Raw genomic sequence first — 24,492 nt, 5'->3', positions numbered from 1 at the left:
ATCTTCTTGGATTTTGTAGATCACTTCTCAAGAGGAATTTCTTATATACAACAAAGAGATGGAAGTGCTACAGAGTATTAACCACAACATGCATTTCTTTATAGGTGCTATAGTAATTAATTTCACTTCCTTTGAAGGTGTCAAAAACATATCTGACAATTTCTTCCTTGCCTTTTGGTGTTTTCTAAGAATTCTTGCACAAGTGTTGCTGGTAGCATTTGTTTCAATGATATTACCTCTTGATATTTTGATAATTTTTATTTGATTCGTTTGATAGCATTGTCATTTATCGAAGTCCAACCATGTGGATTTTTCTTAAGAAACTTGATTAGCAATTTCTTGTCATCTACAATGTTGGCATAAAATCTTGCAACATAACTTACCAAACTCAAAAGTTGTGAATTTTAGGTTTTCAACTAGAGATTAGCAATTCAAGTAAGAACATGTTGTTGAGACTACCATTTTCCCTCTTGGGAGAAAATGAGTGCCAATGAAAACAATGTCATGGGCAAATTGACTCTTTAAAGGAATTAAGGGTAGACCATGTTCATGATAGAGAGAAAGGAACTGTTTGAGATCGTCATACATGGCTAAAGGACTTTGATTAAACACACAAATACCATCAATAAATAGACTAATAAGTTTGGAGTTGGCGAAAGCTGAGATCCATATGTTGCTAAAAAATTGAGGGAGTAATTTTAAGGCTGAATAAGTGAACATTTTGAAGAGCACACGAATATACTGAGGGGGGGGTATGAATTGGTATATTAACATTTTTGCCAGTTTTAAAACTTTAATCCACACAAGTAACTTCAAATAACTTTAAATGCTGAAATGAACAATTATGCATATGAACACAATAACACAATGATTTGTGTGGAAATCAATGTGGGAGAAACCCATGGCAATTTAAATGCTTTTATATAAATTTGAATCTTTTTTACAATATGTATGTGGCTCCAACCTACAAGAGGCTCCAACCTCATTATGTGAGCACCTACCTGCTGGAAGCTACAACTCCCACAATTTGTAGGCTACAACCCACAAGAAGCACCTACTCCCACTTCTGATGTTAATTCTGAAATTCCACATTTTATATGGTTGCTTGCTCAACTTGGTGATGGATATGATTTGTTCTTGACTCTAAAAATATACTCCCCCTTTTGTCAGCCTTTAACACTGTAGAGATATTTTTTCTTTTATATCCCTCTTACTCCCTCAATGTTCTGATATATATATATATATATATATATATATCAGATTTAAAAATCTGAATATACATTTCTTTCTTTCAAGCTCTTACTTCTTATTTTATATTTAATCTGCTGACTCCTTTTCAAATCACATGTTCTCCCCTTTTATATCTTTCTTATAAGTAGGCATGCCTTTTCAATATGAACCATTGTGCCTCTTATTAAACTGCACCATTTCAACCTTGACATAAATTAATCTCCATAACTTTGTAGAACATTAATATTATTTGTATTATTATGACTTTATTTAATTTAATGTTCAGTTGCACTGATTTTATCCTTATTTGATGTTGTATCTGTTTATTTTATGAAGATATCGCTGGCTACCTCCCAATCTTGGACTGAGGCTAGACGCTATGACTTTGAAGGATGGCTTTCACCTTTGCTGTAATTAATTAATTCTTCAAATGCTATTCGTATGGGCCGCTTCAGGCATATAATCTCTTGTCTGGTTTGACTCATGACTATATTGCGTAAAGCATATCTTTGTTATCATTTGTGGAAAGACTCTTCCTTTTTTATTATCATCTATGTTCTTGATATTTGTCTTCATCTATGTAATCACTCTTTACATTAACTTCTTAACTTTCTAGCTCCTTTGCATGAGCTTTTGACGGCTTATCAAGTTCCTCCAAATATAACGCTGATACTATACAACTTCAGACACACATCTAGAAATAGTCGGCAAATGAAGACAATTGTATCTGACAATCCATTATGTATTCCTTGACCCCTACTATTGATAGACCCACTCTATCAGGTCCTCATTTTTAGCAGGTTCCTGCAATTGGCTAGGTCAGTTCACCATCGCGACCCTCGTCAGTTGACAATAGAATTTGAAGGTCTTAGTTGTGAAGTTATAAGCTTTCTAGCAGCCTATGATGTGTTTTTGCTCCGTTTGAGGGACTTACTATTTATAGTAAGTCAATCTATTGGTTCCGATGAACTCAGTTGAGTTAGAGGAGTTCAAGGATGCTCTCAGTTTTTATTTCGGGCTTCCGATTTGGGCTCTAAGAATCTTGGAGGGAGTGTCTATTTATAGTAAGTCACCCTGTCAGGTTCATTTATCATCTTTCATCATCAGGATCACTTTGGTGTTGTCAAATTTTGATTCTAATGCCTCTTCAATTGTTTTCGCAAGACGAGTGAATTATTATTATTATTCATATAAATACGTTGAGATTGTTATTTTTGATAGTGTTGTTGGTTGGTTACCTCAGTATCATAGCTCGTTGGAACCAGGACAAAAATTTTTAAATAATGGGAACAAGAAACAGTGACCTTACGTGTCAAAATTTTGAGTTATGGTGGAAAAGGTAATTTTCGAAGCCAAAAGCAATTAATAAATTAGTTTATATTGGCACTTTATTATATTTTAATTTTATGTGGGAAGCTTCCTAAGTGAAGTTCATTCGAGAAACTTTGTGTCATTTGGAGATTATAAATATGAGCTTATTTGATGAGTAAAGCATCCGATTGATTATTTTATTTTGTTGTCTGCGAAGAGTTTCTGGATTTGCCAGTTTTTTTGCCCTTGCTGAAGTATAAAGGTTTGGAATTAAGAAGTGCCTGGTAATTTACAGCTGAGGTATTGGGAATTAATTCTAAGAATTGTCATAATTAAATTATAGTATTTCCCGACTATTATGCACTGGGAATTTCATTGTGGCTGGAGAATTTGTGATTTAGAATGCCATTATTGTCTACTATTTGGCGTGGTTATAAGAGGAATGTATTGTGGCTGTCATCCTTGTATTTGGCAGCGATTTCAGACTTTGTGGAAGGCTGCAATCAATTATTGGAGGGCACTTGCAATTATAAGCAAGGAGCATGTATTTATGAACCTGCGAGTAAATTGGATTATTTCGTGAGAGCTGCAATTCATATTTCATCGGTTAGAAGTCAACTTCCAGGGTCATTATTGCATGCTTGTAAATTACCAGAAGTCAAATTTTTTAAATTGGATATTAGTGGCATTGCCATCAATTATAGAATTACTTCTGAATTGTATAATGGTGTTCATTTGTCCAAATTGGTAAAGACTTAATCAATTAAAATTGTGAGCAGCTCGTTGTGAAATTAAAGCATTATTTATTGAGTGATAATAATTTGCCTGCCAAATGTTTGACAAAATATCAAATTGTTGATTAGCAAAAGCAAATTGATGTTTGTTAAGGATCTAGTCGGATAGGGTTTTTTACATTATAGCTTGATCATAGCATTCATTCATCACTACTTACCTTGATGAAATTCCTTGTGTATCTTAATTGTTGTTGCAGCAAATTATTGTCCAGTTCATTAATGATGGTCATTGAATCATTTTATTTTCATCACCACCACTTATCCTGTACAATGCATATGTATACAAATAGTAGAATTCAAACCATCTCACACCTTCAATAGTTAGCCATTGAGGCCACCGCATTCTTTCTTCTAATAGTGCTTATCGATAATCTCAATCTCTAAACAAATAGAATTATTGTGCAGTTTGGGCACTCAATGCATTGTGATTGACTATGTATAATATGTAGTCCCTATATATGAACTTTTCTTGCCCTGTGGATGCTTTGTCCAACATAGGTCTTTATCTGTCTCTATATATTAAGTCGTATTGTCTTTGGCTTTGGCTTCTTGCTGTAGTCTTTGGCTTCTTGGCTTCTTGTGGTGACAATCATTTGTGTGGTAGCAGCAACTTTGTTGACCTTGTCATTTACAACCCTACCTCCACACCTCTCGCTTGGTGCCCAGATCTTTATGTACAAGAACTTTTGAGGGCCAAGAGGAGGTTGGAGCTCATAGAGGCTAAGGAACAAGAAAGTTACCGCAATATACATGTGCTAATTGCAGCAAATAAAGCTCTTGTAGACAATAACAATATTTTAAAAGCTCAAATCTCAACGCTGCAAGAAACACTTTTAGCAAGGAAGCTTGAATGGCAGAACATGAAGGATGAATGGAAAAACTTGAATGCTACATTGGAAGCAAACAAGGTCACAGCAAATACCGAGACATCTCACAATCAGGTGAGAACGATTCTTCACACTTGCTAGGAAAGGCAAAGGTTGAAGAGGAGAAGAGAGATTTTTCAGAAATCACCAAAACTTGGGATAAAAACAGCAAACACCTTGATCTGACAAGAGAAGAGGCAAAGATTCATGTGAACACACAAGACAGAGAAGTCAAGGAAAGGCAGCTTAGGGCATCCAACATAATTATCAAAGGAATAAAAGATTATGGGGAAGGCGAACATACCCTCGACTTAACGAGGGATTCCCTACAAGAAGTGTTGTTGTGGCAAGGTCAAATCTGCCAAGCTTGGAAGGTTGGAAAACCACACGCTAAAAGAAATAGGCCAATCTACTCATGCCCAATATTAGCGACAAACAAAATCTACTTAACAAAAAACAGCTCTTGAGGGGTTCTCGCTTCTTTTTAGAGGAGGATCTAACTATGAGACAGCAAGAAGAAAGAAAGATGGAAATGGCAAAAATCAAAACAGCTAGAAATGAAGGCAAAAGAGCTTGGATGTTCAAGGGAAAAGCAATCATTGCTCATTTTGGCCATCGCCCCAATGAAGGACAGCAAGAAGGCAACAAAGGTGAGATAGGTGCAACAACAAACACTTTAGCATGCAGCGATACAACAAGATCAACAATCACACTTAGTGATAATAACTCAACTCCAAGTCTTCCACATCAAAACAAATAGCAATCAAGCTCAACCCAGGCATCCTTAAGTTTAGTTTGTTGGAATTGCAGAGGTTATCCGTGGAGACGTGAGCCTGGGTTAGGACCTATTGCAGAAGGCAAAGACATTATTTGTCTCATAGAGACACATGAGCATGAGGGATGTAAGACCCCACTGTTTGAAGGCTACTGGAAGCTAGCAATGTGGAATGAGGCAGTGGGAAATGGTAAAGGTAATGGAGGTATAATGGTTCTAGTAAAAGAAAGAGAAGGTCATGCCATTCAGTTGGAAAAGACTGATTCTAATGAACAATTTATATGGCTCAAAATCGTGGAAAATAACACTCTTCTCAAGATTGCAACCTGTTACTTTGTTCCACAGGTATCTAAAACTTATAAAAAGTGCGGCTTAGATTACAATGACCCCTATGCTACGTTAAAGAAAGATGTTTTTTCGCAGCGTGGGGATGTTCTTGTTGTTGGAGATTTCAATGCTAGGACAGCAAATTGGCAAGCAAGTATTTTCAGCTCCAAAGTAAATGATAACCCTATTTGGCACACAGAAGAGAGAAATCATCAATGGGAAATAATATCCGAGGATGCTAAAGGCTGCAATCATTTTGGGGAAGAATTGATCACTCTATGTGGCACATTTGATCTAATAATTTGTAATGGTTTGGCTAGATGGGTTAAGTCGGGCAATTTCACTTGCAACACATACAACGAGGCAAGTATGGTAGATTATGTAATTTGTTCACAAAATTTGTATGAGAATATTGAAGAAGTCGAAATTTGAGAGCACATTTGGGTCTCAAATCAGATCATAGACCGCTATACATAAATTTGTATTGGGCAAAGGATAGGCGGAGTGGGGCAAAAAACCAAGGCCCTCAACACCCCCCTTCTCAAGGTAGAATTTTGTTGACTTCAAAAAACAGTAACACTTTCAAAGCTACTCTTGAGGAACTTTGTATGGGACACCCTATGTATAAGCATGTTGTTAATAGTCATGATTTATCAAATCTGATTCATGAAGCTCTTTCAAAATGCAAGAGAGCTAAAAATAGAAAATTTGAAACTAATTATTTTCCAGCCAATGCACGGTTTGACAAGGAATGCAAGAGGGCTTGGAAAAACCTAAGGGAGTCAAATAAAACTAACCTTGACATTAAGACCTACAAACAGATCCTAAAGAAGAAGAAAACCGATTTTATGTTCACAAGCAAAGAGGAGCTAATTTTCTTAGGCAGAAATAACCCCAAACTTTTTTGGAAAGAACTCCAACCAAGGAAAAAGAAAACTGAAAATAATATTATTGTCACCCAATGGTTTGAATATGTTAAGAAACTTTATGAACAAGAGGGTGGAGTGGGACAGCCACCTTTGGTCAACAATACTACAAATCTTTTCACTATGCAAGAGATAAAGACAAGGATTAAGAAGTTGGGTAGAGGTAAAGCAAAAGACCTTGTTGAGCTTCAAACAGAATATCTGAAGTGGGGTATGAAAACTCTTGCACCACACATCACTGAAATCTTCAACAAAATCTGCCAAGAAGGGTTTCCGAAAGATTGTACAATCAGCCTTGCAATACCATTTTTTAAGAGTGGTGATGTTAACAACCCCTCCAACTACAGGACTATAATGATCAATCCCCTCTTTGCTAAACTTTTTGGCAGCATGATAGAAACTAGGATTAGCAAATGGACAGAAGAAAACCATAAACGTGCTAAAGGGCAAGCTGGTTTTAGGCCAAAGCACTTAACAGTGGATCACTGTGTCACTCTGAGACACATTATTGAAAAAGAGTGGGAGAAAAAGGAAAAGGTTTTTTGTTGCTTTGTTCACTTTAAAAACGCTTTTGACACTGTCCCTAGACACAAGCTTTGGCTCAGGATGGAAGAATTGGGGATTCCTATGCATCTCAAAGCTGCTGTTCATAGGATGTACGAAGAGGTGAAAATCAAAATCAGAACTTCAGATGGCATTTCAAAATGTTTTAGGAGCGATATCGGGGTCAAACAGGGTTGCCCTTTATCTCTTACTTTGTTTGGTTTATATATTGACAAACTGGAAGAGTGGTTAAACATGCAAAAGGGTGAAGGCATTCAGCTAGGTGAATTTGTTATAAAGCTGCTCTTATATGCGGACGATCTCATTTTGATTGCCAAATCTGCCTGTGGTTTGCAAGATCATCTATCTTCTCTTGAGAGTTTTTGCAAAATGGTGGGGATGCAGGTCAATATCAGCAAGACTAAGGTTATGATTTTCTCTAATAATAAAAAACAACATCAACATGAGTTTTATTACAACATAAGTGTTTTTGAAGAAGTTGCGGAGTATAAATACCTTGGCATCAATTTCAATAAAAAACTAAGCTGGTCTAGTTGCAGGCATAAAAGGACATTAGGTGGGTGGAAGGCTTTTTATGCTCTTCAAAACAGGTGTCGTGAAGCGGAGTTGTGGGATTGGAAAACTATCAAAACCTTGTTCGGTCTTCTTGTGATGTCGGTTGTTCTTTATGGCTGTCAATTATGGGCCAGCAACACTACTATAGCACAATGGAAACAAATCAAAGGAATCCAAAAGTGTTTGATCACAAGCAAGTTTAAAATCAAAAGCACTGTTCCATATGATATCATGCTAAGTGAAATGGGGGTTGCTCCTATCGAGGCACTTGCTATGCTTTTCCTTTTAAGCTATCTAAAAAGAATCGAAAAAATGGAAGAGGATAGATGGCCTAAAGTTGTCTTTAGTGATACACTATGTAAGGAAAAAGGACATGGATGCAACAAAACATCAAATGGATGAGTAAATGGAATATTCAATTCAATATGTGCCCCACAAATAATAAAGAAATAGAGGTCTTTGTTATGGAGAAATTCTACAAGAGAAATTGGGGAAGTGAGATTGGGAGGAAGAAAATATATTATATAAATGAGTTCAACCCCACTTGTGATCAACTCCAAAAAGCGTACATAGGAGCCAACATTTCTTTAAGGGCTAAAATTCTTATTGCTCAGCTAAAAACCAACTCTCACCAACTTCGTTGTGAGACCGGGCGTTGGAAGAGGCCAAAGGAGGCTTAGGAAGAGAGAATTTGTAGATTCTGCAATTCTGGGAAAGTGGAAACTGAACAGCACTTTATTTTAGAATGCGAGGCCTACAAGGACAGCAGAGATAAATTTGCGGATACTATATGTGACAGTTCTTGGCATAACCTATTCAATGAAGAGTACATTGTGCAATTGGGTGGGCTCATCATCATCCTGCACAAGAAACGAACAGAGCTACTTAAGTCTGCTTAAGTTGTCTTGTTGTCCCATAGGCTATTTTTAGCCTCATGGACGTTAAAATTTTATCTATCTATCTATCATATCATCATTGTTGAGCTTGTTTGACAACATATTGCTGAGTATCATCACCTACCTTACCAACCGGTTCGCCAATTTCTCAAGCTCATTTCTATCTTTTGATCTGCATTTCCAATATTTCTTTAGCCTCAATCATTTAACTCTTTTTGTGCTGATGTCTTTTGCTAATGCATATAAGTTTGTGTATATATTTTATCTCTGTATGAACTAATATTCATATCTCTGATTATGACAGGTTCAATATATGCATCATTGTTTTTGTGCCAGTAATCTTAATTTATCTCCCTATTTCTCCCACACAGTTCTCCATGAATCTGATGTATATATCTGATGCACAGTCCTTAACTTGATATACTATCAATACAGTCTAATTCTATTTTAATCTTTAGTTAGTGCTAATATTACACCAACAATTTGTACACTGATTTTTTTAATACCTTCAATATATCCAATGCTTTTCCAAAACAACTTTGACATTGCTCACACTATTCTCATATCTTTGACATCAATGACAATATTTTCATCACATTTCATTCATAGAGATTCTCGGGTACAAAGAAGGTTTTTTTATAGCCATCATTGGGGTAAACTGCTATTTGCCAAAATCCTTTGGTTAGATCAAATTTGGAATCTATGTTACTACCTTGAATAAATTGCCAAATATGATCTTTGTTGGGCAATGGATGTTGGTTGTCTTTGAGACAAACATTTAAGGGTATATAATTGACAACCAATCATTTTTTGATAATTCATTTCCATTCTCAACAAATTTAGGAACATACATGGCATGAATGATTTTTTTGATAATTCATTTCCATTATCAACAAATTTAGGAACATACATGGCATGACAACAAAAGGGTGATAAGGATGGACAAATGAGGCCTTGAGACACTAAATCGCTTATTTCTTTTTTTCGGCAAAGTTCATGTTCAACTTTACTTTAGAGGAAATAGTTAGCTTTACTTTTAGGAAGGATTTCCATACCTATCAGATCTCATTTGAGAGGAAATGAAAGGAAGTCAGCATGTGAGATCTTTGTTAAGTTTTCCAAGATCCTTGGTCATTACTATGTCATAGAATTCTTGCTTAAGCTTTTCTATCTTATCATGGATCTTTTTGTCAATTGAGCAAATTAGATGTTTCTATCCTGCTTTTGATGCTTCAAGGATATTGCCTTTCATAGAAAGGGCCTCTTGTTCTTTGAGTCGATAAGTAGGAGATATTTTCCACAGCAAGTCAAATTGTGATATTCCTATCAGGATTTAACTATGTAGTCCTTTGAGTCAAACACATTGATCCATATTTCATAAGTAGTGATGCACACACGAATCCATCTCTCATGAGAATAAATGGAACACTTAGCACTCATTCAATCTAGGTGATGCTCACAGAGGAGAAGCACCAGGACTTCTGGGGAAGTCACCCATCCCAGTAGTATTCCATCTCGAGCGCGCTTAACTACGGAGTTTCCTCCATGGTTAAACCCACTCTTCTTGCAACCCCATTTGCAAAACCTTCACCAAGTGTTGTTCCTTATGAACCATTCATTAGAAAGCCCCTTAAGCTTATCAATTGATAAGTAGGAGATATTTTCCACAACAAGTCAAATTGTGATATTGCTATCAGGATTTAACTGTGTAGTTTTTTTAGTCAAACTCATTGACCCATATTTAATGAGTAGTGATTCACACATGAATCCATCTCTCATGAGAATAAATGGAACACTTGGTACTCATTGGAGCTAGGTGATGCTCACAGAGGTGAAGAACCAGGACTTCCCAGGAGGACACCCATCCCAGTAGTACTCCAGCTTGAGTGCACTTAACTACGGAGTTTCCTCCTTAGTTAAATCCACTCTACTTGCAACCCCATTTGCAAAACCTTCACCAAGTGTTGTGCCTTATGAACCATTCATTAGAAAGCCCTTCAAGCTCATCAATTGATAAGTACGAGATATTTTCCACACCAAGTCAAATTGTGATATTTCTATCAGGATTTAACTATGTAGTTTTTTGAGTCAGACTCATTTACCCATGAGTAGTGATTCACACATGAATCCATCTCTCATGAGAATAAATAGAACACTTAGCACTCATTGGATCTAGGTGATGTTCACAAAGGTGAAGCATTGGGACTTCTTGGGAGGTCACCCATCCTAGTAGTACTCCGGCTCGAGTGCGCTTAACTACAGAGTTTCCACCGTGGTTAAACCCACTCTACTTGCAACCCCATTTGCAAAACCTTCACCAAGTGTTGTGCCTTGTGAACCATTTATTAGAAAGCCCCTTAAGCTCATCAATTGATAATTTCTTTGAGTTGGTAAACCTTGTCCATTGACGCTACAAAATTTGGCAAATATAGTGACGGGTCCCCATTGTGATATGTTGTGACTTCCAATGGTTCCACCATATCCATTTATTTCATACTAGACAAAGTGAGCTGTCCCAATGTCCAATTTGAAATTTTGTGGGGGCTTGACACATGGGATTAGAAGTATGACATTTTCAAAGGTAATTTCAATTTTAGCTTCAAGCCATTGATCAACAAGAAAATAATTGAATATTGAAATACTGATATCAGCACCAATATCATAAAAGAATGCTAGCTAGTATTTTTTGTGCTTGGAAAATGAATTTTAGGTATTAGTTCTAGGAAGGGAGTTTTAGTTATCTGCATTTACCCTTATCAAATGCATCCTTGATTGCTTCTTCCAACTAGACTGCTCATTCCATCCAAGGGTTTTAACTCTTTTCTTGGCAAAAAGGATCTTCCTCTATTTGTGTTGTTGCTTCTTGATTTTGATTCCATTTGAGGAAACGGGAGCACTCATTTCAGTAGTGTGTATGGTTTGTTCAATAGATAGAAAAGATCCATGACAAGCTAGAACATCTTAAGAAAGGATTCCATGACACAATAATGTCCAAGTTTCTTGGCAAATATAACAAAGATCTCACTTGCAGACTCCCTAAATCGAGACCCCACAGGTATGGAAATCCTTCTTAAAAGAAAAGCTAACTATTCCCTTTTTAAGTAAAGCTGAAAAAGTACTTTTTCATAAGGAAATAAGAGATTTACTATCTCAGGGCCTCATTTCTCCATCCTCATCACTCTTTTGTCATCACGACCTATATGTTCTTAAATTTACTGAGAATGGAAATGAATTACTAGAAAATCAAATGGTTTCAATTATAAACCCTAAAAGCTTTGTCTCGAAGACAACCAACATCCATTGTCCACCAAAGATCACATTTAGCAATCTATTCAATGTAGTAAAATATATTCCAAAATTGATTTAATCAAAGGATTTTTGCAAATAGCAGTTCACCTTGATGATTGCTATAAATAAACTGTTATTACCACAGGGTCTCTATGAATAGAATATTCTCCCATTCAGCATTTTAACTACTCCCACAAATTTTCAGCAACATATGGATCTCATCTTTCACCAATATTCCAAATTTGTCATTCCATATATTGATGGTATTCTTGTGTTTAGTCAAAGTCCTCTTGCCCATTATGACCATCTCAAACAATTCCTCTCTTTGTCGACATCATGGTCTAGCCTTAAATCTTTCAAAGAGTCAATTTGTCCATCACAATATTGTTTTCATTGGCACTTGTCTTCATATGGTGGGGAAAATAGAGGCTCTACAACACTTCTTACTCATATTGTTAATCTCTAGGTCGAAACCTAGAAATACCTTCAACAACAACTTTTGGAATTGGTAAATTATGTCACCTGAATTTATGCCAACATTGCAAATGAGGAAATTGCTAAATGAATTGCTTATAAAAAATCCACCTATCTAGACTCAGATATATGATAATCCCATCAAATGAATCAATGACCAGGATCAGGAGAGAAAATAATTGAAACAAATGCTAGTAATAGCACCTGGTAGAAATTCTTAAGGAGAAAACAACAAAAGGCAAGGAAGAAATTATTAGATATATTTCTAGCACCTTCAAAGGAAGTGAAGTTGATTACCATAGCACACATAAACAAATATTTGATGTGGTTAACACTCTAAAGCATTTCTATCTCTTTGTTGTAGACAAGAAATTCTTCCTAAGAAATGATCTATAGAAAATAAGAGGATTCTTTAAGAAAGAATCCAAAGACAAAGTAAAATAAAATAAAAAGACTACTTCTCTAGGCATAGTTTTTGGATGCCTTTGACTTTGGGATAGAACATTTACTAGGCAATAAGAATTTGTTTGCTGATTTTCTCAAAAGATGAGCATCGATGGAACAAGGAACAATCAAAATGTTCAAAGAACTGATCCATGAAGGTCTCCATATCAGCATTAGCACTGCCTCAATAGACCTAAGAATGCAATTAGTTCAGCAATAAGCACCAAAGACTCAAATACTTTATTGCAAGAAGATCCCTGAGTCAACAAGGTATTCTATGGAATTATGTCTTTCAAGGAGCAAATGTCAAAATCAAATAATAGTAAATACTCACGAGAAACGTATAGAGTCCAAGAAGGAGAAAGTTGTGAAGCATTTGATACCGAATGGTCAATTGTCATTGCTAAAGTGATTGCCATCCGATAACCGGAAGCCAAAATAAAAAATAACATGGTGCATGTCGATTACTTCTTTAAAGGACCTTATCCTAATGAAGATCTTCAAATCCCTACAATGCACAATTATGACTTCAAATTGTTTACTCTAACATTTGACTCTGCTAAGACTATTGTAATAAATAAATGGTTTTTGGATAATTTTGTCCCTTGACAAAGAGAATGTTCCACCCAGCTCATGCCTCAATAGTGGTTTTGTAAATTTTGATAGAACCCAATTCCTACATGGGTCTACGTGGAACCATCTAGTCTACTTCATCCATTACAAAGTAACATTTCTTGTGTCATATATTATCAACGGATTATGCCAAAAGAACTAGATCTTGCAACACCTCCTCACAGAGTAAATCTAGAGGGATATGACTCCTAATCCAAGTCAATCTAAAGGTTAAGACTGTTAATCTCATGGGCATCTCAAGTCCCATAAAGAAAAACTGAGGGTGGTCCACACCACTGTAAAAGCGGCAAGTTCACTAACTTATTGTAAACACGTAGTAAGCTATGTTACCCTGGGTTTAGGAGATGGGAGGGCGAGAGAATAGTGAAATAGGTTTCCAAGAAGGATTTTTTTCCTAGGGTAGGGAACGGCAATGGAGACAACTATATAAAAATAGGGAAAATTAAATAAATATATAGGAAAATTTGAAATATACATATAAGAAAATGGATAAAGCATGCTTATATATATTATAGAACCTTCACATATAACATTTGTGTTGAATAATTTGAATTGAGTTCACATGAGAGTAGAAGTTAAACAAATTATCAAATTATCAATATTCAAACACTAATTTTATGAGAGAGACAAGGGACAGGTTTCCGAAATTTTTTAAGTTTCCCGGATGGGTCAAATTATGCCAAGCCTTCATTTGATCAAAGAGCTTTTGTTGCACCTTCTTTGGGTTGTAAAGTAGTGCTCCACATGTAACAGTCCCAAATGTTTGTCAGTCACCTTTTTCCTCTTTATGAGTTATCAGGGTCCACCCAATGAGATATACATCACATAGTGGGCATCTTATCCAGAAAAGGTTTCTTTAGATTTTGATTAAAAAAATTAGTGTGATGCTAGGTATCCAGCATACTATGACAAATCTAAAGCCACTCGTCTCCTAGCTTTGGAAAATGGTGAGGGATTGATCTATAAAAGGTGTCCTTATCTACTATTACAAAGCAAAAAAGTGAACAATATCAATCCCTTCAACATCACTACTAGTTAGAAGGGTCTTAGGTTAGCTATCCTAAAGGAATAGAGAGTATGCTCTTCCTCCTTAAATAAGAGGAATCAGAAATCAGGCTCCTTTTAAGGATATTGTAGGATTTTGACGTTTGAAAATAAACACAATGTATGGGATAAACTTAGATCCATCTGCTTAGTCTATGTATTACTTCATCTTATAGCTTTCTAAGAACAACTTATCAAGCAGCCTCTTCTTATGGACCTGTCCTGAAATTTTACAAGTTGCATCATGTGTCAAAGAGATTTACAAAAAATCCATTGTGAAATTAATCAATCTTGTCATTGTTCCCTCAACCTTCACATTAAATCAAGATAATCCATTATTTGTCAAACTACCTGTGTGCTATCTCAGCGTCAAGCTAGAATACGAGTACACTAGAAACCCTCATACCTTCCTAGCGGTTTATTCCACAACTTGATGTTTGGATTGAGATTTGGTACGACACCTCTTTTATCCTACATCATCCATCAAGACAAGAGGTTGAATTAACCAAAGTAACAAGAATCGGAATCGGATCGGAATCGGCAAGGCCGAATCAAATCGTGAATCGGCCATGAATCGGAATCGAATCGGCCATGAATCGGAAAATTTAAAAAACCCTTGAAATTTAGTGAGTAACTTATTTCATAAACCCTTTATCGCTGATTCGATTCACCGATTCACAAAAAATCGTTTGGCTTGAATCGAATCGCCGAATCGCATGAATCGCATGAATCGCCGTGATTCTTGGAACTATGGAATTAACAATAGACTTTGAGTTACACAATTTGAAAGCTACTTTTACAATTAAGTAATGACACTCACACCCAACGATATCATTTTAAAATTCATATTCCTCATCAACTGCTTGTTCATCAGTGTCACACTCCTCAATGTTTTCAGATGTGATTAATGCTTCAGCTTGAGCTTCTTGTTCAATAAGTCCTTATTCCTTTATTAATAGTTAATTTCAATATGACCACTTTTTGTTACAATAGTAACATTTACGATGATCTTTGGATGTGGATCCTACATTTACTATTTACGTGTTGACTTTGGTTGATGGATTTCTATTAGTGTCCCTTGAGCTGTGCAACAAAAGTGTTTTATACATCTTGTAAATGAAAAACTTCAACTTCCATCTGTCTTCATTCTTTTGCAGAAGCAAAGATGACACTATGTCAAAGTCAAGTGGTTGAGTTTAACAAAAGCTCCATAAGATGTTGGAAACCCTCTTAGTACTATGCTGACCATATCTTCATCTATCTTTTTTCTTTGTAGACACTAATTGATCATGCATATCCTTAAGATGCATGGCATACTAGGAAATTGAACCTCCATCCAGCAACCGAGAGAGTATAGTTGATTCTTCAAAAACAATGATCTGCTTGCTTCCAAAGCATGCTACTTATCACACAATTTGGTCTACAAATCTGCAACAAATTCATCACTTTGAACTTCAGGAATCAAGTCATTTTCAATAGACAACTTCAATAACAACAAAACCTCATTATGACAACTATCATAATATTCAGCATTAGTCTTTTGTTTGTCCTACTTTTTGAGTAGAACCTTTGTCAAGTTCTTGTAATCACAAATTAATGAAATCTCATGATTCCAAATACCATAGTCTGTCCGAATCAATTTTGTAACTTTAGTAGCAACAAAGCTTGGATGTTCCTTGCTAGTAACAAATTCAAGTCTAAGTCAGGCTATCAGCTATAACTATGTAAATGTTTTATGACCATTCATATCAAATAACATTGCAAAATATTGGAAAATATTATTAAACCCATTCTAATGAGGATTTGTAAATGTTCAACATAGTCAAACACTCCAAAAAATTGCCAAAATAACAAAATATAGATCCTAAAGCATTTGCACATTCTTATCACACTCGATCGCCTTAAGCACAACTGTCGTTGGTAGAAATTGTGTAGCCGACAGGTTCATGGTGTCGGTAAAGATTGTGTAGCTGATGGGTAGATTAGGATTGTTATGTAGCCAACGGACCCCTTTGGGAAGGTTCGTTGGGAAGTATTTATACCCCATCTGGGATCATTGTAAATCATCTTATCTTAGGCTCTGCCTGTAATCTCTTGACATATGTGACTAATACAAGGAGTTATGTTGTTGCTATTCTTGTCTATTGTCTGTGTGCGTTGATCAATTAATCTATGCAGTAAACATTTGGCGTCGTTGCCCGATGGACCTGGAATAAAGGCTGGAATGAAGATTGATGCCGAATCAGTTAAACAAAAACAAAAATAAGCTGAAGGACAAAGACGAAATCCACACAGCTCAAGGAAATTTAATTTTGGCACAGCAGGCCGAACACAGACAGAGGTTTCAGAAGATTGTGGACGGACACCAAAGCGCTAAGGAATTGTTGGAGGAGACTCGACATCAGGTGGAATTAGTGGAAGAAGCAAGGGAGGAATTTTTGAACCTGTATTCGCCGAGGGAAGAGAATCCAAATGGAAAGGAATTAACTCGCACGGCTCGGAGTGCCGAGGGAGCACGAGCGTGGAGTGAACTCTTTGTCCGTGATACACTTCCGGAATGGGAAGACCCTTCTTCACCAGAGAACACAATTGTTGAAGATAAGACAACTATTGGAGAGAGCGCCAGTGTGGGAGTGCAAAGCGCCGGTGTGGGAGTATAGATCGCCAACGGGAGTGCAAAGCCACGGTGTGGGAGTGCAAAGCGCCGGTGTGGGAGTGAACAACATTAGTATTGTAGGACCAAACAACACCCGTGCACGAAATCCAGTAGTGATGGCAGGACCAAAGGAAAAGCTGCCGAAGTTTGATGGCGATGGTATGGCTGATCTGATCTAACATTGTAAAACATGCGAAATGATTTGGAGGGCAAATGGCATAACTGATACAAATGAATGGGTTCGGCAGTTTCCGGCCACCCTACGAGATGTTGCAATTGACTAGTTCGCTGATACCAAAGTAACAAGAATCGGAATCGGATCGGAATCGGCAAGGCCGAATCAAATCGTGAATCGGCAATGAATCGGCAATGAATCGGCAAATTTGAAAAAACCCTTTAAATTTAAAGATTTTAACAATTTAAAACTTATTTCATGCACCCTTTATTGAATATAACTTAAACACACTATAACATCATCAAATAGAAGTTAAAACTTAACATACATAAACATGGAACATAAAATCCATCACATATGTAACTATGTTATCTAAAATGTAAATTGTAGGCTAGCTGAAGTAAATAGAAATCAAATGATCACAATGATTTAAATCATAGAATGTATGTAAGATGATCCATAAGACATCAAATCATAAATGTATGTAAGAATCTAAGATGAAGATCCATGAAAGTTTGAAACATATGTCTATCAATGATTTAGTATCAATATCTGTAAACAAAATATAAAAACAAGGCTCCAGCTCAAGCCTCAGACTCATAGTCATCATCATCATCCTCAACATCATCCTGAAGCTCGGCTGCAGCCTCAGCCTCAGCCTCTGAGTATCCAGTCTGCCTAGTAGCAAGGCGTCTAATGTAGGTCCTAGAGGACTGCCGAGCCATATCTCCCGCATGTAAGATGGGCTCATGAACGTCGCTAGGGCCTGTGCCTGTGCGTGCACGTGTGCGTCTACCAATGCCTGAAGAACGTGCTCTAGCTGCCTCAGCCTCTATATCCACCTAGTCAACCCACACACGGTCTTCCTCAGTGAAGACTAGATCCACAACCTCTGTGAGCCACTCTGATTCTGGATCAATCTCCTCTAGAATGATCGGAGAGGAGTCAGTGCCCAAAATCTGTCTGATCCTAAGACGGAGGTTGTAATGAACAAAGACAATATCATTCAACTTCTGCACTGTCAACCTGTTTCTCCTCTTCGAATGGATGTGCTCGAACATGGACCAACTGCGCTCACATCCAGAAGCGCTGCTTGGCTGACTCAGAATACGAATGGCAATTTTTTGAAGTTTTGGGGTTGTGGCCCCAAACATTTGCCACCATCTATCTGCAATAAGGGAAAAATTGAAAATAGAAACAATTAGTCTCATTTACAAATTACAAGTTAACTCTAAAATTACATAATCAACTTTAAGATTAGAATCTAGATTCATGAACATTGAATATATTATTTAATTTTTACCTGGCTGTAGTGTTGTCTGAGCATTTATGGCCATCCTGCTAGAGAAAAGTGGCCCCTCTTTATTGTTGAACTGGTCTAGCTCAACAATCGCAGCAGCGCTATCTTCATCGCTACTCAACCTCTGAATCACTGTGTATAAGCCAGTGAGAACCTCCGCATCCGCCTTGAACTCAGGACGGAAACGATATGCCGGATTCAAAAAGTAAGCTGCTGCATGGATGGGTCGATGGAGCTGATTCTGCCATCTCCTATCGATGATGTCCCAAATAGGGCCATACCTCTCCTGCACTCCTGCATATTGGGCTCTGATGGCCTCCTTGGCCCTATCCATGCCCTCATAAATGTAGCCCATAGAGGGCTTCTCCCCATCAGCAGTTCGTAGCAAAGCTACAAGGGGCTCAGTGACCTACATATAAAGTAAAACAAAAAACTTGAGTCAAAACTTAAATATAAAATAATATAACTTAAAGTAAAAGTAAAATACTAAATGTTAAATTGCAATAAATTTACCCGCAGGATTTCTCTAGCGGGTTTCCAAAAACCATCCTCATCAAATATGCAATCCGCCACATCTATCCCTACAGTGGTCGTAGCATAGGAAGAGGAAATCCACTCCCGCCCAACAAACATGCTCCTCAATTCATCCCTTGATGTCAACAAGGACTGCAAGGTGATGAAATTCGAGGCAAACCTCGTGATACCTGGGCGAGCTAACTCTTTGCCTTCTGTGTACTTCCTCATTGTGCTAAGGACAAATGAATGATTATAAATGAATTTGCATATGTTTTTTGCCCTTTCCACACATGACTTGACAAATTCAAGTTTGCCAATTTCCTCCAACATGAGGTCAATGCAATGTGCTGCACAAGGGGACCAAAATATGGTGGGGTGCCTCTCCATCAAAAGTTTACCTACAACAATTTTAAGTCAATTAGAAATTCAAATTTCAAAATTCAAATAAATTTATTTTCAAAACTTGAAAAGTTAAAAGTTTACCTACAGCAACATAACTTGCTGCATTATCCGTCACCACCTGGATCACATTTTGTTCTCCCACCTCTACTATGACTTCCTCAATAGCCTCACATAAGTATGTGGCATTTTTTACATGTGCGGAAGCATCAATGGATTTGATGAACATGGTATATCCTACAAGTAACAAAACAACGAATTAGAATATTAAAATTAAATGGATCATCAACAAATTAGCATTCAACAAATCAAAATTTACAATTATGTATGTAAGAAAGTAGAATGATCAATTACCTCCACAGGATACAAGAAAATTGAGGAGTGTTCTATTCCTCCTATCTGTCCAACCATCAGTCATGATGGTGCAACCCTTTGCAATCCACTCCTTTCGGTTCTCCTCGAGCTCAGCCCTCATGTCCTCTACCATCTCATCCAAGAGGTATCCACTCAACTCAGCTTCAGTTGGGGCTTTAAACCCCGGACCACAAATAGCAACCGTGTCTATCATGTTCTGCCAATAAGGAGCCCTGTCACAAATAAAAATTTAGATGTCAAAGACTCAAATTATAAAACAAGTAAATATAATTAAAGTTTTACTTTTACTTTTAATTTTAACTTTAAAGAAAACAACGAAAAGAATCAATTACCTGGCTGCAATAAATGGAATGTTGCAAAAGTACCAAAATTTGCATATCTCCTTTCTGGCAGCATCATGAATTTCCTTGTTCAAACCCATGCCCTCAAGTGTGGGTTGGGAACCAGGAGTAGTGCGGGGCACAAAGTAACTATCCATTCTGTTTTTCCGCACTCTAGGCTGCAATAGGTTGGTGTGGGACTCTGTCTCAGTATGTGACCGACTAGCACTAGCACGAGCAGAAGAACTAGGATAAAAAGGAGGCCTAGAAGAACCCTCTCCAACACAACCTACAGATGCAAAAGCTGATGCAGATGCAGATGTGGATGCGGCTGCAGATGCGGATGCGGGAACATGGGAGCCAATACCCCTTAACCCTTCAAGTTGCATTTTCCTATTGGCTTTGTCTTTTTCAATTTTTTCTAATGCCATTAAGCAAGTGCGTTTTGCCTCAGGAGTTTGGTGAGTGCAAATTGTAACATTGTGTCCAGGTATAGCAGCAATGTGGTATTTCAATCTATAAATACCCCCAGAAGTTATTTTTCTTTACAAAAAATACATTTTGTTTGATATTTGGTTCTTCCAGGAAACTCTTCGTTATATTTCCAACATTCATCTTTTCTACCCATTGCGAATTTGCAAAAAATGAAAGCAAAGGCTGCTGCAATAAAAATTTATATGTAAAATATCAAAGTTTGAAGCTAATAAAAGCTACAAAACAACAAACCCTAGTTTGCAACTTAGTAAAAATAAAGAACATTCAAAATCTAAACTAAAAATCTTGAAAACTATAAAAATTTAACAAAAAATGCATAATACACTAACATGCAAAAAAAAAAAGAGCACTTACCTCTTGCAAATGAGTTGAGGAGTGTTGAGATTGACTCCCTAATGCTCCCAATGCAATTGATGGCCTCCCCAAATGGATTGCTGATCTCTTTTGTACTCTTTCTTCTTGCCGGTTAGAAACCTATGGCTTTTCTTTTCTCTTCTTCTCTCTCACTTTTCCTCTCTTCTACTCATGTTAAATAAATAGAAGGCCCTTTAGGGTTATAACAAAGAGAAATGGTCAAAAACAAAGTAAAAAAACCAAGCAATTTTTTAAAATTTTACAACTCTATACTTTATTGGCCGCGGGCGATTCCTGCCGATTTTTCCAAGCGATTCATGCGATTTTTTGCCTGAATCGCCTGAATCGGCGATTCAGGCGATTCACTTGAAGAAATTGGCAATGGCGATTTCCAACTCCAAAAAAATCGCCATTGCTGAATCTAATCGCCGAATCGCCGATTCAGGCGATTTTATGGCGATTCTCGTTACTCTGGCTGATACAGATCCTCAAAAATTAACCACTTGGGACAACCTTAAAAAGGACCTCACCACAGAATTTCAACTACTTTGTGACAAAAATGAGATCGTAGCCGAAATATACAACACAAAACATGGGAAGAAGGAAACTGTCTGAATCTACGCCAGGAAATTAAAAGACCTAATAAACAAAATGGAGAATAAGCCAACAGATGGGTTACAGAAAAGATGGTTTGTTGAAGGTCTACGCCCAAAGTTGCGGAAGAAGATGAAGATTGTGCCGCCGTCGTCATACACTTAAGCATACAATCAGGTGATGAACTTGGAAAGTGAGCAAAAAACAAAGAAGAAGAAGAAGAGTAGCTCCTCTGAGTCAGACGACGAGGCATCTTCAGAAGAAGAGAGCAAGGATGATGAAAATAGCAGCAAGAAGGTCTGAGTTCTCCAAAAGGACATGATCCGGATGATGAAGAAATTTAAGAACATGCAGAAAGAAACAAAGTGAAGCGAACTATGGTGCACAGAATGTAAGGCAAAAGGTCACATAAAGGGATCCTATCCAAACAACTAGTTCTGTGACATCTACCAGATCATGGGACATTCCACAAAAGAATGCCCCTTCAACATGAAAACCAGAGGACCTCAACATGTGTTCATGGCACAAGAGGCTTCCGCATCTGGAGGGAGCGGGAACACAAGCACGAAGGTTGCCATGTCTGGAGGATACAAAAATAATAGACGTGGGCAGAACAACAACAATGCGAACAATAACAATAACAATGACAGTCAGAGTTGAATTCAGTACGATGCGAACAGACGACCGATCGTTCAATGCCGAGCCTGTAATTTGTGGGGCCACTTTGCCCGAAATTGTACAACGACAAACACACAAATTATTATGCAAATGGTGCGGATCCGGCAATCATGAAGATGCCAAGTGCCCGAAGTCTGGAGTGAATCTGATCACCATCGAGACGAACGAAGAGGAGGTGCTGGCAACCATGCGGAAATCAGCAAAACTATACCCCAACCCGGCGGAAGAAAAGAAGAGACCGGAGGGAGTACGAAAGGAAATTGAGAAAGCAACACAAGCGGAGACATCTCAGTTGAAGGACACCACAGGCACCTCACCAAGGAATTGCGCAGAACAAAATATTGTACAGAAGATACTACAAATGGAGGTACCCGTCAAAATCAATGATCTGTTGATCACCATGCCTCAGCTCTGATCAGCACTCACAAATATCGCGCCAACTGCTAAGTTACCAGGAGAACTAGGAATAGGGAAGGAAATTGCCACCGATGGAGAAGACCCAATGTTGTTAGCCCTCACATCCGGATGACATCTGGCAGTTGTCGAGATGGGGATTCTGGGAAATGTGCTGACGGACACAATTGTCGATGGAGGGTCCGACGTGAATGTCTTACCTAAGGATACCTGGAAGAGGTTGGGACAGCTGACGCTGTGGCCACCTACATTCTAGTTGCTGACAGCGGACCAACATGGCATTAAACCTCTTGGTGTCCTGATGGCACAACCGGTGACGATTGGCACACAACCATTCCTGCTCAACTTTGTCGTGATCCCGCTGAAGAGAAAAGGATACAACGCCATTCTAGGTCGCGGATGGCTTATTCAAGCCAGAGTTGAACATGACTACAAGAAAAACACTTTATCGCTTCAGAGAAAAGGGCGGATATTCGTCTTTGATATGCACACCCAGATGGTGGGGGGAAGAAGCTCTGTCCTCAAATTCTGAAGAAGAAGATGAAGGGAGGCAGCGTATGGAACCAGATCAAGAGGGAGTCCTACAGTTGGAAGGAGGATCAACAGACAATGATTTGGATTCTGTCAACGATCTTTACCACTGAAAAATAGAGGACTATGAGCTGTTCCAAAGCTACAACGTACTGACAATAGAGGAAGGCCACAATGGAGATGAATTTCCAAGAGAATTCAGAGAAATGAAAGAGGGGATGCAAGGCTGGATGAGACACCCGCCCATGCATTCACTGAGGGGGAGCCCATCAAATACAATGAAGCCACGTTGCAAACGATGAATTTGGGAGATGAGGCCGAACCAAGGAACATACTGGTAGGAGATAACTGGGATCCAGTACTGAAAGTGGTGGCATTCAAGATATTTTTGGAATACAAAGACGTATTTGCATGGACATACAAAGATCTGAAAAGATTACCATCGGAGTTGTGTGTACACCGCATCCCATTGGTCGAAGGTGCAGTCCTTGTAAGGAAGCGACCCTACAGGATGAACAAGAACTACGCGGCACGGGTTACGGAGGAAATCAACCGGATGCTGGAGGCCGATATTATTTTCAAGGTGCAAAGAAGTGAATGGGTGTCTTCCATAGTAATCTCACTGAAGGACATCACCCAGATCCGGATATGCGTTGATTTCAGATGCTTGAATGCAGTCACGATCAAGGATCCATTTCCAATTCCATTTACAGACAGCACCTTGGAGGAGGTAGTCAAACACGAGATTTACTCATTCATGGATGGATTTTCTAGATACAATCAGATTTCAATTGCAGAGGAGGGAGTGTACGCATATAGCTAGATGTCGTTTGGCCTGTGCAATGCACCTACTACATTCCAACGCATCATACTGCACATCTTTGACAAAATGTCCGTCGGGAACTTCAAGGCATTCCTGGATGATTGGTCAATATTCAGCGCCGAGGACAAACATCTGACAGCACTGGGCGAATGTATGGAGAGATGCTGATGAGTGCATCTAGCCCTGAATCCGAAGAAGTGTAGGTTTATGGTTCCGTAGGGAAGGTTGCTCGGACACATAGTCTGTAAGGAAGGATTGAAGACGGATTCGGACAAAGTAAGAGTCATATTGAAGATGCAGCCGTCCACCAACGTAACGGAGGTAAAATCTTTCCTGGGACACATAGGTTACTACAAAAGGTTCATCAAAAATTTTGCCAAGGTATCATACCCGTTGGATAGGTTAATGTGCAAAGGAGAATCATTCAAATGGGAGAAGGCACATGACGAAGCATTTGAAGCACTAAAGGTATGATTGGCTATGACACCCATCTTGGCATATCCAGATTGGGATAAGGAATTTCATGTTCATGTCAACGCATCCAACTATGCGATCGGAGCAACCTTGGCACAGACAGGCAGCCATGGGCTAGATCACCCAATATACTTTGCCAACCGACTGTTATCAAAAGCGGAATAGAACTACAACACAACAAAACAGGAAGCATTGGGCATGGTTTACGCAATACAGAAGTTTCAAAACTACTTGTTGGCGACACCATTTGTATTCTATGTG

General features: G+C 38.0%; 2 protein-coding genes across 3 annotated transcripts in view; both read right to left on the bottom strand.

The window, feature by feature from the left end:
- LOC149553974 (indole-3-acetaldehyde oxidase-like) overlaps positions 1-24,492 on the bottom strand; it is a 234,801-nt gene that overhangs the window by 17,190 nt on the left and 193,119 nt on the right. The window lies entirely within an intron of this gene.
- On the bottom strand, positions 17,327-20,391 carry LOC149553977 (uncharacterized). Its single transcript, XM_089789307.1, has 6 exons — positions 19,881-20,391; positions 19,528-19,760; positions 19,258-19,410; positions 18,772-19,172; positions 18,262-18,667; positions 17,327-18,126 (listed from the first exon to the last, which is right to left on the bottom strand). The coding sequence occupies exons 1-6, from the start codon at positions 20,297-20,299 to the stop codon at positions 17,801-17,803; spliced, it is 1,938 nt and encodes a 645-aa protein (XP_089645433.1). The 5' UTR covers positions 20,300-20,391; the 3' UTR covers positions 17,327-17,800.

Source organism: Cupressus sempervirens, chromosome 6, assembly GCF_028749045.1.
Source record: "Cupressus sempervirens isolate cs-2001-9-10 chromosome 6, ASM2874904v1, whole genome shotgun sequence".
NCBI lineage: Eukaryota > Viridiplantae > Streptophyta > Pinopsida > Cupressales > Cupressaceae > Cupressus > Cupressus sempervirens.
Note: the sequence above shows the minus strand (reverse complement) of the source record. Positions and strands in the feature narration are given on the sequence as shown.